At 38.7% G+C, this 14,106-nt stretch overlaps 1 protein-coding gene across 2 annotated transcripts in view; it reads left to right on the top strand.

The window, feature by feature from the left end:
- The first annotated feature begins 8,241 nt into the window (after positions 1–8,241).
- Positions 8,242–14,106, top strand: part of LOC129241445 (homeotic protein empty spiracles) — a 43,770-nt gene continuing 37,905 nt past the window's right edge. The window contains exon 1 of one of the 2 annotated variants that reach the window (XM_054877765.1): positions 8,242–10,619. In XM_054877765.1, the coding sequence (XP_054733740.1) occupies positions 9,260–10,619 (1,360 nt within the window). In that variant the 5' untranslated portion in view covers positions 8,242–9,259. Of the gene's footprint in view, positions 10,623–14,106 lie in introns of both variants that reach the window. The other variant, XM_054877754.1, reaches the window with a different exon arrangement.

Raw genomic sequence — 14,106 nt, forward strand, 5'->3', positions numbered from 1 at the left:
GCAAATAATCGTGAGCAATTGGAGTCTGTGATGTGCCACCAGCATAAGCTGCCGCGCCACTCTTAACGCAAAAGATTTCACATCTCCACGTAGCATACACCCATACACCTATAGGTTCATATATACATATATACATATATAGGTACAAGCAAAATGACGACAACGGCGGTGGAAAACTGTTGCCGCCCATTTTTACACACCAATTCAGTGATGCCTTAGCAGTGGAGCTGATTTGGAGCTTTGCAGCGCGCAGTAATCGCGTTGGGGTGGTGGATGAGGAAAAAACCACAAACACTTTTAATGATGCTGTTTGCCACTCAATGGCCTACACCAGACTTGCAGTTGGTGTTGCTACTTTTCTTGTTGTAGAAAAAATTGCGCCACCACCGCTTTTGTGCAGCTACTCAGCCGCTTCGGCGCTGCTTTTAAGCCTTGAAATGTTTTCTCATTTTTTTCTTTTCTCTCTTAATCTACCTCACGTTTATTGTTGCTTTGGTGTTGTTTTGTATTTGCTATTGCACTTTCATGTTTGCTGCTGTTGCCTAGCTGCTATTAAGCAAATTGTTCGTGCTGCTATTGTTACAGCTGTTGTTGCTGCACCTCGCCTACAGTTACAGTGTAATGGTGATTGGTGGGCAGCCGCTCTCTCTCGCGCGTTCTCACCGCACTTTGAATTTTGGCATGTATTTGGTTTGGGCGTGTATGCATGTATGCATGGGAATGAATCTTATTGCCTTTGGAAATGTCGATTGTATGTCAGATCTGACGAATTTTTGAGTAAAAAATATAGAGTTGGTAGCTTTTTTATTATTAAAAAATTTCTATAATTTCATGACTTTGAAACAATCTGTGTTAAAGTTATTTAAAGTTATTTCCTATTAACGTAGATGGCCGACTCGACTTATACCCATAGAAACTCATCCATGTAGATGAAAGGAAAAGATCTACGCATTAGTGTTCAAGGCAAATATATTTCTAAAAACAAAAGGACTGAATATGAGAAGAGAATAGAAAAAAAAAGAAAACTATTTTTTTCCTATTCAAAATTAATTAAAGAGTCCTGAAAATATATATGCAGATTTGTAAGTTTAATAGATAAAAACATACAGTCTGTCTAATAGAAGCGTGACCGCCATAACATGGAAACTGTTTGACCAATTCGATTCCAATAAACTACATTTTATGGACTTAGGAGGCAAAAATCAACATTTTCGATATCTGCTCTTCTTTGCTTTTCATTGAGCTACCGAAAGCAACCCGGGACATTTGCAATGTGTATGGAGAAGGTGTCATAGGCGAGTCTACAGTACGGAAACGGTTTTCAAAGTTCAAAAATAGTGACTCTGACATCGATGACACATCCCGAAGCGGAAGCCCTTCTGAATTCGATGAAGAACGTCTCAAATCACTTTTGAAGGAAAACGGTCGTCAAACCAGTCGTGAATTGGCGGAAAAAATGAGCTGCGATCATTAAACGATTCTCAATCACCTTCATTCAATCTGATTCACCGAAAAATTGGGAGCCTGGGTGCCTCACGAGCTCAACGAAAAAAACAATGAAAGTCACCTTCAAATTGCTCCTCGGCATCTCGTCCGTCATCGAGCAACACGCGGTCATAAACAACGCTTTTTGTGCCGAATCGTCACGGGAGATGAGAAGTGGTGCCTCTACATCAATTTGAAGCAAAGAAAGGTGTAGGTGGCTCCAGGACATGCTTCAAACACAGAGAGTCAAGTCGGATCTTCAACCAAAGAATATCATGATATGTGTTTGGTGGGACTGGGAGGGCATGGTGCACTGGGAAATGCTCGAAAAGCATGTAACGGTCAAGAAGGATCTCTACATTGCCCAGCTACACCGCGTGAATGAGGCTATTCGACTGAAGAGGCCTGATTGTCTTGGTCGAACCCATTCCCATGGCAGCCGGTTTTACGTTACCGGAATGACTCGGGGTTTTCCCCGACCGAGGGCTGCCGCCCAGTAATCTAGCCCTGTCTAGTGAACAGTTCATCGCATGGTCGAACCATACTCCTGCACGACAACGCCCCATGTTGCACAAGTCGTCAAAGCCGCACTCCAAGAGCTCGAATAAGATATCCTTTAACAGCTGACCAATTACCATCTTTTCCGCTCCCTGTCGAACCATATGAAGGGCGTTACCGTCTATAACAAAGAGATGCTTAAAAACTGGCTCAACAACTTCTTTGACACCAGACCAGGCAATTTTTTGCGGAACGGCATCAACAAATTAGTCGAGAGCTGGAAAGAGGTTGTGAACAGCAACGGCGAATATATAATTGATTAGCTTATGGATATAATTATTGTGTTTAAATAAAAGGTCTTCGGTAAAAACGCTACGAACTTATTCCCCAGCGATTGTTAAGGGCAGTCCAACATTTCAATCCCTTTTTGCTGTTTCCACTCTACACACCTTCGGCTTCCATGCTTGGAATCTCTGCCTTCTTGTAAAATGCAAGGGTAAATCAAACGTCCATCCAGCTCGAAGGACCAGATGTTCTACATTACCGAAATGATTCGGATTTATATCCGGTCAGGGATTTGTCATTCCCGCATAGTCGGTTCAACGTTTCTGAAGTGACTCAGATTTATATCCGTCCAGGGACTTCTCACTTCAGTACTATTCCACTATTTCTCGTGTATGGGGAATGCTTATGCTGCTACAATAACCACACCACCAACAACAGCAACAAGCAGATGTTGTCCTTCCTTATAAATAAAACCCCGCTTGGGTATGTTCGGTTAAAGTTTTATTTATTATTAACTTGAACTCTTTTTACTATACGACCGTTTCCTTCGACTCTTCAATCGCTACTCACTCAACTCGCTCGAACACCAAGGTTGGCTAGTTCCTCCAAACATCCCCGCAACTGACGATAATAATGCTTTTTGGTAAATTGTATGCATTAAAACTGTATTCAAATTGGTAGTCAACACAAATAAACTGCCAAATTATTTTTCGAAGAAGCAGCTCCAAACATGAACCATAACTGGATTAACTGGATAGTTCGTTGAAATTATTGATTATCAGCAGTAAGCTAGAAGCGACATATGCAACTATTCGCCCAAAGGAAAGATTCATCCGTGAATATTATTTTTGCCCAATACCATTCTGAATTTGCCTTAACCTATGCAAATCTTTTTTCAATGTGTGCTAATGAGAGTAGCGGTTTTTTTCAATATGCTACGGAGTTTTAATTTGAAGTCTTCTGCACGCAAACGTCCTCGAATCGTGTCTTTGCATACATTAACACGGCTTTTTCCCTAAAACTGTTTCAGTTTCACGCGACAATAAGTTCGGGGTTGGCATAAACAAATCAATCATCTTCTGGTCTGGGAGCGGTATCTTTTTGGGGCCGGGAAGTCGCCAGCGTTTAAATTTTCGGTATACCATTGCACCCACTTATTTATGAAGATTCGTGTAGAAAAAGGTGGGTGGAGTTGTGGAAGAAAACTGGGTAGAAGGTGTACAATAGCGAACTTTGTAAATTAAAATTAAAAGCAGGTTAAATTAATGTAAACAAGGATAATATCGATAGAAAAGGATTTTTTTGATAATAAAACTTTAATACAAGATAACAGTTATTTTTTTGGAAATTTTATTACATATAAATTTACATATAGTACATATTCTTCTATATTATGCCTTTTTGATTTCGAATTATAAGCGATCATACAAATTCTACTTTTTAAGGGGGGAAAAAGTGAATTTTCCAGATTTTTTTTCCGAGAAAACTTTTAAATTTATTGACCTAAACATTTGTACACATATTATGTTATATTTTAACTGTATTTTAAGACTTAGTATTAGTAAAAATATTTATTTGGAAAGGAGCTACAGCTGATCTCCGGGAGCTCCCATGTTCCCACGACAGTCGGTTCTACGTTACCGGAACGACCCGGATTATTTCCGGCCAAGGACTGTCACTTCAGCAGCATTCCCCATATATGTATGGGGAATGTTTATGCTGCTACAACAACAACAACAACAGCTCCTCTCAAAAACGACGTTTTGCGGTGACCACTATATCTTTGAACTGGATCCTCTAAAATTAAAAAAAAACCAAACAGATTACGTTAAGGCAATTTTAATCTAGTAATTAATCGCAGGAATAAGCAAAATAAATTTTTTGAGAAAATCGCGGTTTCTCAAAAAAAGAAATCGATTTTTGACCAAAATTTCGGCCTTAATTGTTTATAAAAAAAATATTTATCGATAAGAAAAAATCTTAGATTAATTACTAAAAAGAACTAGACTAGAACAGCAAAAAAAGTGATATCAAGCCATCAATTCGGATTTAGACGGCAACACTCAACAGTCCAACAAATCCACATGGTGACTAACAAAATACTTAACGATATGAATGGCATAAAATATTGTGTAGCTGTATAGCTGGACATTGCAAAAGCCTTTGATAAAGTTTGGCATAAAGGACTTTTGCATAAGTCCACAAAACTACTTTGAACTTTTGAAGAGCTACATAACTGATCGAAAATTTTATATAAGATATGAAGACGAATATTCCGATATCCTACCAATGACAGCTGGAGTACCGCAAGGCAGTATATTAGGTCCTCTTTTATATCTAATATACACCGCAGATGTGCCAACTCCGACAACAGATAATGCAATGATAGCAACGTTCGCGGATGATACTGTATTAATGGCATCAAACAATGACGAAAAACTGGCGACCTTTACACTTCAAAAATTGATAAACAATACAGTTAACTGGTTTGACAAATGGGGTATAGAAGTTAACAAAGACAAAACTATAAAAGTTATATATACAAACAAAAAGACATCAAAATATAATCTTCCTGAAAAAACAACAAAATAAAAATCTGCCCAGCAGCAAAATATCTTGGAATAACTATTGACGAAAAACTAACATGGAAACGGCATATCATTAATAAAAGAAATCAAATTAAGAATAAGTACCGGCAATTAAGTTAGCTAATCGGACGAGCATCAAAACTATCACTGTATAATAAGGTGACTGAATACAAAACAATTATTACTCCTATCTGGAAATACGGAATAGAAATATGGGGAGCGGCTAAAAACACAAATATTCAGCTCATACAGCGAACACAATCCAAAATATTACGAAATACAACAAATGCTGGTTGGTTTATTTCCAATGAAGTCATACATCGTGACTTAAACATAGACACTATCCAAGATATAATCACAAAATGTAGCACTAAGCATATACAGCGACTGTCAGTCCACCAAAACGAACAAATGCGTAAAATAGTACCGGCAGAAAATATCAAACGAAGATTAAAGCGACTCACACCGACTGATCTAACTATAAGATTTACAGTGTAATTACAAAAAACAAACAAAAAAAAATAATAATAATAATAATAACAGATTCTTCTTACATTGGTAAAAGAACATAAGTCAAATTGCACAAAAATTACATATTGTTAATATATAACAGACTGTAATAAATAAAGGGGATATAAAATAAAAAAAATTACTAAACCATATATTTAAGAAGCTCGTATTAAAATTAGAGACTAAGGGTTTAGCCGTTTCCGAGTAATGTTGGTCACCGACTTTGAGAGCAACATTTTAAGAAAAACGCGTTTAAAGTTTGAAAAGCACTTTAATTCACTCTGAAACGCCTTTTCAAATTTGCGTGTAACTTCGAAAATATTCACCAGAACAACATAACATTTTCTGCGTGCATTTTTAAATACATGTATATTAAGAAAAAATATTAAAAAAAATTTTTTTTTGGAAATTCTAACTGCATATAACCCCTTAAATATATAAATATAAATTTCAGCTTAGAAGACATAACCTATTCTATATTATTTACAAAGATTTTATGTATACACATCTCTTTGACTTGCAGCATTGTATGGCTCTCCAAATCCTCCGATACCAGTCCAAGGCATTTTTTTTTTCTCCAATGCCACGTTTACCTTCTATTTTTCCTTCTAAAATACATAAGTTGCATTACAGGCTTGCCCATATTCGACGGACCCATCTGGCAATCCAAGCAGATTTTTACCATGGAACAGTACACGCCACGCGAGCGCTCCCAAATTGTTGAAATTTACATTCGACAAAAGAAGTCAAATCAAGAAGAAGAATCAGGAGCGTTATCGCGATATGATAACCACTTTTGTGATGCCAATTATTCGTCGAAAGCGTATGACGCAGTTCTGGTTTCAATAAGACGGCGCTCCACCACACACAGCTCGCACCACAATCGATTTTTTCAAGAAATTGATTTCTCGTCGTTTGATGTCGAAAAATGGCGATTTTGACTGGCCACCGCGTTCGCCCGATTTAACGCCACCTGACTTCTTCTTGTGGGGATATTTAAAATCAAAGGTTTATATTAATAAGCCAAAGGCCATAGAAGAGCTCAAGAACAACATCCGTGAGGAAATAGCCGCTATTCCAGCCGAAATGTTAGCTAAAACTATGGAAAATGCTGCAAAACAGGCACAATACGCCGTACAGGCTCAAGGCGGCCATTTGAGAGATATCATATTCAAAAAGTGATGTCAACAAATCTACTTGAACCAAATAAAATTATTATTATCGTCAACATCAAAACAATTGTGTTTTTCTTTGATTTAAAAAAAAACACATGGGTCCGTCGAATATGGGCAACCCAGTAGGTGATATTTCGGATTTCTCATAATATAGCCGAGTTATGCTCTCTTTCTCTGTTTAATAGTTTTTAAAAGTTCTCATTGTTAGAAGCTTAATCAGTCCAGTGAATTTTCAATATTCCTCTGACAAAACCCGTTTTAAGTCATGACTGATGAAGACTTTTTTGTACTTGCAAAACGATTGCCCGTCTATTTCTATCCTCATTTTTAACCTCTGAGGAGAAATTCTAGTATTATATATAATATTTCAGTATTAAATGAATTTATTTTACTAATACAGGCAATTGAAAATTAACAATTATTTACGGTAATTGCATCTGGAAGAATCAGGTCCGTTATACAGGTTCAAAGAAATTAATCTAATTAATGTAAAGTAAATAGCATCGCAGAACTATGGGTAATATGTAGTAGTTATTTTATATTTTTGGATTTTGCAGTGACGTCACTCAATTTTAAAATTTGCCATAAACAAAATAACGGTGTGGGGATGCCGCCACCTTCTGAGTTATCTAACTGCAACTGATGAAGCCTTTACCATACACACATCACACATATAAATGTAGGTTAACGGAATAGCCATAGATTTCGAACTCATTTACAATAAAAATCTTCGTTGTGCTTTACCATAAACACTGGAAATTATGAATTCCGAAAGTACACATTTGATTCCACCTTCCATAACTAGAACAAGAATAAGTAATTATCTGCTCGCGAATCTACATACATTCACATCTAATAGTCGCTAATAATGACAACAAACTGCTTTCTACGTTGACTTTTGCTAGGCCAGATTTACCTACATATTTTAATTATTGTTTTTATTATATTAATATTTTTTCTTTGTTCACTCCTCTTATATAGGGTCCCGACAACACTCAGTCTTGCGTTGGTTTCGTTAATCTATTTTGATTTATGACAGGGTAGGTGATTAGCCCGCTGCTACAAATAATATTATCAAATATACTTATATTAAAATAAATCTAAATATATAATAAACACCTTTAGTATAACGCCAATCAAACGATCATTAACTACAAAAAAACCCAGCATTTAAAAACAATCACACAGCTAAAAATGTACTACTGAGCACCGTCTACTTGCTGTATACTATTTACTCACTACATTTATGTTTGCTCCTGTATATAGTGTAATAACAACTAACACACAGACATGACCAGCAGAGAAGGAGAGAACACCTACACAGTATGCTATCCTAGCATCGGCGCAAAAAGAACACCAACACCACTGAGAAAAGTTTAGTGTATGCTCTGAAAAAGCTACACTCTAATAAAACGCTGCCCCTACCCCAATCTCTCTCTTCAACACATTTTCACACAAAGTAGAATTGCAAGTTTTGCCGCGTGCGCACGAATGATGTTGGACTCCATTAGCACGGCATGCCGCCTTTTGGCAGGCAAGAGAGTGAGACAACTATTTCACACAATTAAACGGCCACTCAGCGAGCGCTGCTTCACCTTCTTTGTTTTGCTACGTTATGAGAAGCACTGGCGCTGGTGGTGGTGGTGGTGGTAGTGGCGGCAGCTTATGTGTGGCGACAAGCTCTCGCACTGCAGCGTCATTACAGTACGACGCGACACGACCGAAGGCGGGCGTTTACGTTTTATTAAATCGCAATCTCGAAAGTTTCAAGCGTACGCGTGTTTCGCACAAATTGCCGTCGCGATATTTGCAAAGTAAAACAACAAATGCCATACTTGCAAACGCACTAACTGTGAGTAATAATTTGATGTTTAAATGAAAAAAGGCCGCCTTTGAGTGTTTGAGCGCGTAAATTATCGAACGCGTCTAATTAAAATTAGCACTAATTACTGCAAGCGCGCTTAGCGTTGTGTGTGTGCGTGTGTGTGATATTTAATGGTGTTGTCGCGTGGGCTGTAACGCAACAAAAGCGCGCGTCCGCTGCACAACGTCATTTACTGGTATGTTTATATTGAGCGCTGCTGCTGTGCGTCTGTGTATGCGTGTGCGTGCAATTAAACGCTTTTAACCACATTATGGCGTTGACAGCTTGTCAATTCAAGCGCAACCGTTACGCTACACCGATGCTCATATCGCCAGCGCTGCTGCTGCTACTGTTACAACTTTCCCAATTACAATTGCGGTCTCGTTTGTCAATGTCACTACTCAACTGAATCGCTGAATCGCAGTACAACGGATGTATTGTGCTTGTACTCCAACGGTAAGCGCCGGCAATCGTAGGGTGTGTGTTAGTGCAAATGTACGCTACATCGCCACTGAAGCGTTGTAACTTGTTCATTGTGTTGTTGTTATTATTGTGCTCGTTGTAGTTAGTGCTCTAAGCACTTTGTCAATTCGTCGAGTTTTCAATTAACCAACAATCCGTGGAGCGCATTTGTGCCATTTGCCATTTGCCGTTTGTTTTCCAAACAATTGTGGTGCACTTTTCATTTTGAAAGTGGCGTCGCCGCTCTATGAACGATCGAATAATTGCTATTAAGTGGCAGCAGTTGAATTCTACCAATTTCCCGTCAGCCGTCCGGTCGAATTTCGCCATTGTGTCGCGCGCGCGCCTTGTCCATCAGTTTGTGATATATTGTGTTGACCACAATTTCGCAAATGGTCACGTGCGGCCGTCAACCGTTCAATATGCTGCCCATGGCGCCGATTAATCCTTTTGTCGTCGGTCTAACAACATCATCGGTGGCAGCAGCTGCAGCGGCGGCGGCTGCCGTTGTAGACACAACGACGCGGACCATAGGCCAAACAACAACAGCAACAACAACTACAACTGTGGCAACTGCTACGGTGACGACTGCATCCATTAAACCAAAGTTGGCGTTCAGCATCGATTCGATTGTTGGTAGCAACAATAAAAACCGTGATGATGGCGGTCCAGCGCATCCACCGGATTGTCGACCTATGCGTCCGTTGACACTCATCTCACCACCACTCGCCTCCCCGCAACGCAGCGAAAGTCCCGATGAACGCGCCAATGGCGAACGGGACCGCGACCGCGACCAACGCTTAATGCTCGCCTACGAACGTCCGCCCAGCCGTGTTAGCCTCAGTTTTAGCGAGGACTCTCATCATTGCCAACAACCATTAGAATTAAGGAATAGCTTTACTGTGAATTATCGGTCAGTTGGTGCGGCGGCCGACTTGCACCCTACTGCACCTATCGCACGTCCGCCAATGGGCCTCATCTACTGTCGGCGTCGTTCGATATTGGATCACTCGCCTGAACGTGATTGCATCAGTCCGCCGTTGGTTGGTAGGTGCCGATCGCGTTCACGTTCACGCTCACCCGCTCGCCATTTAGTAAAATCTACCCGTGAACACAATGTTACTGTGAATCGCAGTCGAACACCTTCGCTCTCACCTACAACGGCGCACAGCCGCACCACACCACAATCGCCTCAAACACCTGGTAGCGCCAGTGGTAGCATTGGTGAACTCAACAAGCGACCTATTCACGTGCCCGGCATACCGGCCGGCTTGATACGTCCACTACCACTCCAAGCACCACAAAGTTTATCGATACTACAATCTGGCAGCGGTAGCGGTGGCATAGGTCCGGCTGGAGCCCCCAATCCACTAGATGGTGGAAATGCACCTACGAATCCCACTGCTGTGCACGCATTAGCGCCAACGATACAAGGTTCGGTGCCGCCAGGACCACCACCACCGCCATCTGCATCGGGTGTTGTGGCGCCCCCTCCTCCGCCACCCAATCCACACTTTTTGGCGGCGCAATTTCAAATGGCTGCCGCTTTGGCGCATCATCACCATCAGCAGCAACAACAACAGCAGCATCATCATCCAGCGGCGCATTTACCACCCGGCCATCCAATGGCGTTATTTCCTCCCGGACCGCATCATGCTCACTTCGGTGGGCCACATTTGATACGCGATAGTTATCCGCTCTACCCGTGGCTGCTAAGTCGACATGGACGGATATTCCCACATCGATTCCCCGGTAGTAAGTTTAGAAAGATTTTAATACTTTGATAAAATAGTACATAAGCAGCTAAGTTAAAAGCAATGAGTTTAGGTTCTAAATTTTTAGAGATAAGTAAATGTAATAATCCGCTATTTCGAAGTTAGCTTTAGAAATGATTCCAAGTTTACATAATTCTCCCAACTAAGTTAACTAATATGAGCTTAAAAACTAATAAAGAGAGACAAAATGAAAATTGTTGTTGTTATGTAAGAAAGAGAAATAGATTGGTTTAGATAATGTCATTAAAGAAAAGATCAGTTAGTAAGGGGGCAAATTGAGAAACGTGAAGAAGAGTTGTGGGAATATATGTAAGTAGGTGAGGTGAGGAGAGAATAAGTAAGGAAGTATGTGTTGTTGGTAGTGGGAGCTTGGTTATGTGACTATATCGTATTGATTCTAGCCGAGCAAGGAAACACTGCGATTTAAAATATGTACTCTTAGTATTCCAGAAAAACCTCACTAATCTGATCAGTTAATTTGGCTTTCGTTTTCATATCATCTGCGCTTTATTTAGTGCCGCTTGTACGATTTTTTAGCTGAATAAAGTGCTAAAAGGTGTAACGCTTAAAACGTGGAGCATGGAGCTCTTACAATCTTATTTACTTTTGCCAACTCAATGCTTTTATTTAAATGTTTGTTCATGTAAAAATCATCCAGTAACTTAATTTTCGAGAATTAGCTCTCAAAAAGAAAAAGATGAACAAAAAGTGCATGAACGCAAAACCAGTAATAATTTTAAGTTTTACGAACAGCTGATTAAATTGTTGATGGGTAAAATCACAAAAATTAGAACATTTTTTGGTTGAGCTACCTTGTATTAACCCTTAACGCCCGAGAGCTTTTTTTTGTAATACTCGCCCATAAGATGACGAAAAATTAGGTGAAATTCTAAAACGTTTGTAAGGATGACAACTTAATCTAGGCATTTAAATTGATTTATTTAGATATGAATTCAATATATTTACTTGATTTATAATTTTATATGATTAACAAAGCAGGGATGTACAAGGTTGCAATATTTGTTAAAGAAAACTTCAGCGATGATAAATAAATGAAATGAAAACTGAATTATTTTTATGTCCCCTTATTGGAGTCTTTCGTTTTCTATCGCATAAGTCCTATGACCCCGTAGCGGGGCCTTTCGGCCGTTAAAGGTTATATTAAAAAAAAAGCAAATAAAATGCAAAATAATTCCTTACATCACATCATTTTATTTTGTCCACGATAATTTGTTTCATTTCATCATCGCTCTCAGATAAAGAACATTCCATTAGCAATTGTATTGTGGCAATCACAAATCACAGCTTTCTTCATATTTTCGTTGCTAAATTAGTTAATAACCAAGAAGTACCAGCATAAAATACAAAATATTCAATGCTTGCGATTTTTATTTTGGAGACTGCAGCAACGATGACTTTGAGGCCGTGGTTCAGCAGTACATACCCCCATATCATTGACCGATTTAACACTAAACTTACCGATACTTTATGTATTCCGATTCCTACCAAAGTGGGTCAAATGACCCGTCTTTATAATTTTATATATGTATATTAATAGGTTAGGTTATGGTGGTAGTCGGTCCGTATGACCAACTCACTTAGACCTCACAGGTCCATTGTGATACCACTATGTGACACGGGAACCTTGTTTATTTACTTTCATAAAACCGTTTTGAGGCTCTTATGAAGCGCAGGTCCAATCCCCGCGCCAGATAGTTCTGTAAAAGAATTGAAATTGTTTACCTAAACAACCTGCTCTGATCTTAGCTAAGGCTGGACAATTGCAAAGGAAGTGCTCTACTGTTTCTTCCTCCTCCTCATTTCTACAGCTTCTACAATATTCATGGGAGAATACTCCTAGTCTCAAGGGATGCCTTCCAAATAGCCAGTGGCCGGTGACACAAGCCACGACCTTCGAGATATCTTCTCTTGAGAGGCTAAGCAGTTCCTTTGTCATTTTCTTGTTTATTTGCGGCCATAGTAGTCTGGCTGTTACGCATTTATCTTCTTGTTCCCATGACCTATTGGCCACTTGGATAATAGGGTTTTTTATTATTAATTTACTCGTGGCCAAAGGTATTCCAATGGTACTTTTATCACGGAACAGTTGAAGAGCAGTACCTTTTCTGGCTAGCTGATCAGCTCTACAGTTTCCCTCAATATCTCTGTGACCCGGAACCTAAATAAGGCTGACCTTGAATACGACGCTAATATCATTTAGAGCTGCTCGGCATTCCTGCAGCCTTTGATCTTAGTATAGCCGCATTCATTGATGGCCGCTTGGCTATCCGAGAATATATTTATAGACGTTTTTGTTACGGCATGCAGCCACTTCTTTTATAGCTAGAACCTCTGCCTGATAGACGCTGCAGTAGTCTGGTAGTCGAAGGGATAGTTCCAGTCCTAATTCCTTCTAGAAAACTCGAGAAAAATGTAAAAATAAAAAATAATAATACTAGAAATAAAAAAGAAATAAAATAATAATAGAAAAAAAAAATAGAAAAAATAATAATAAAAAAAAATAATGATAGAAAAAAAATAATAGAAAAAAATAATAATAAAAAAAAAATAATGATAGAAAAAAATAATAATAGCAAAAAATAACAATAAAAAAATAATAAAAAAAATGTATATTCTTGAAGTCACACATCCATTTCGTATTGAAGAACAGGTGTGAAAAATTTTCAAAAATCACTTTAAGCTTGAAAGCTGAAAGTTTTGATAAAATTTAGATATTTGTTAAAAGTTGTATACAAAAAACTGTATATTTATTAGAATAATAGTCCTGCGTTTATCATTTTCCAACGCAATAGACCATGAATTAATAGAATTAATGATTATAATATTTAGTTAAGGAACGTATCAGGTGCTTTTGCAAGACCTTGAGCACTTAAAGGGGTAATAGGGAACAAAAATATTGTTGGAATGAATTTTTTTTTATTATAATCTGGTAGATAATTTCATGGCATTTATTTTACTTTTTTGAATATGAAAATGGTCCATATGAGTTACATGGTCCATTCGATCAGTCCAATTTTTGACTGCTTTTTCCAATAAATCTGAATAATAAATCTAAATAAGGGCAATCAGTAAACATGGGTCATTTGGCTTGAATTCTTGCAAGAGGAGTGCCTTTTATATGTCGGGATTAGAGAACAAAAACAAATTTTAATCATCGAAAATCACTTTATTGTTTTTCAAAATATTCTCCATGCAGATCTATACACTTTTGCATGCGTTTGAACCAATTGTCGAAGCACTTTTGCCACTCTGAATGAGGTACCTCCAAAACATGCATTCTGAATGGCGCAACCGCTTCTTCAGGTGTCGAAAAACGTTGACCTCTCGGTTTGTTTTTTACGTACGGGAATAAAAAGAAGTCATTCGGTGCCAAGGCAGGACTATACGGCGGTTGACACATTAATTCGATGTTTTGGGTGCTCAAAAATGCAGTTGTTTGAGCC

Source organism: Anastrepha obliqua, chromosome 1 (genome assembly GCF_027943255.1).
Source record: "Anastrepha obliqua isolate idAnaObli1 chromosome 1, idAnaObli1_1.0, whole genome shotgun sequence".
NCBI lineage: Eukaryota > Metazoa > Arthropoda > Insecta > Diptera > Tephritidae > Anastrepha > Anastrepha obliqua.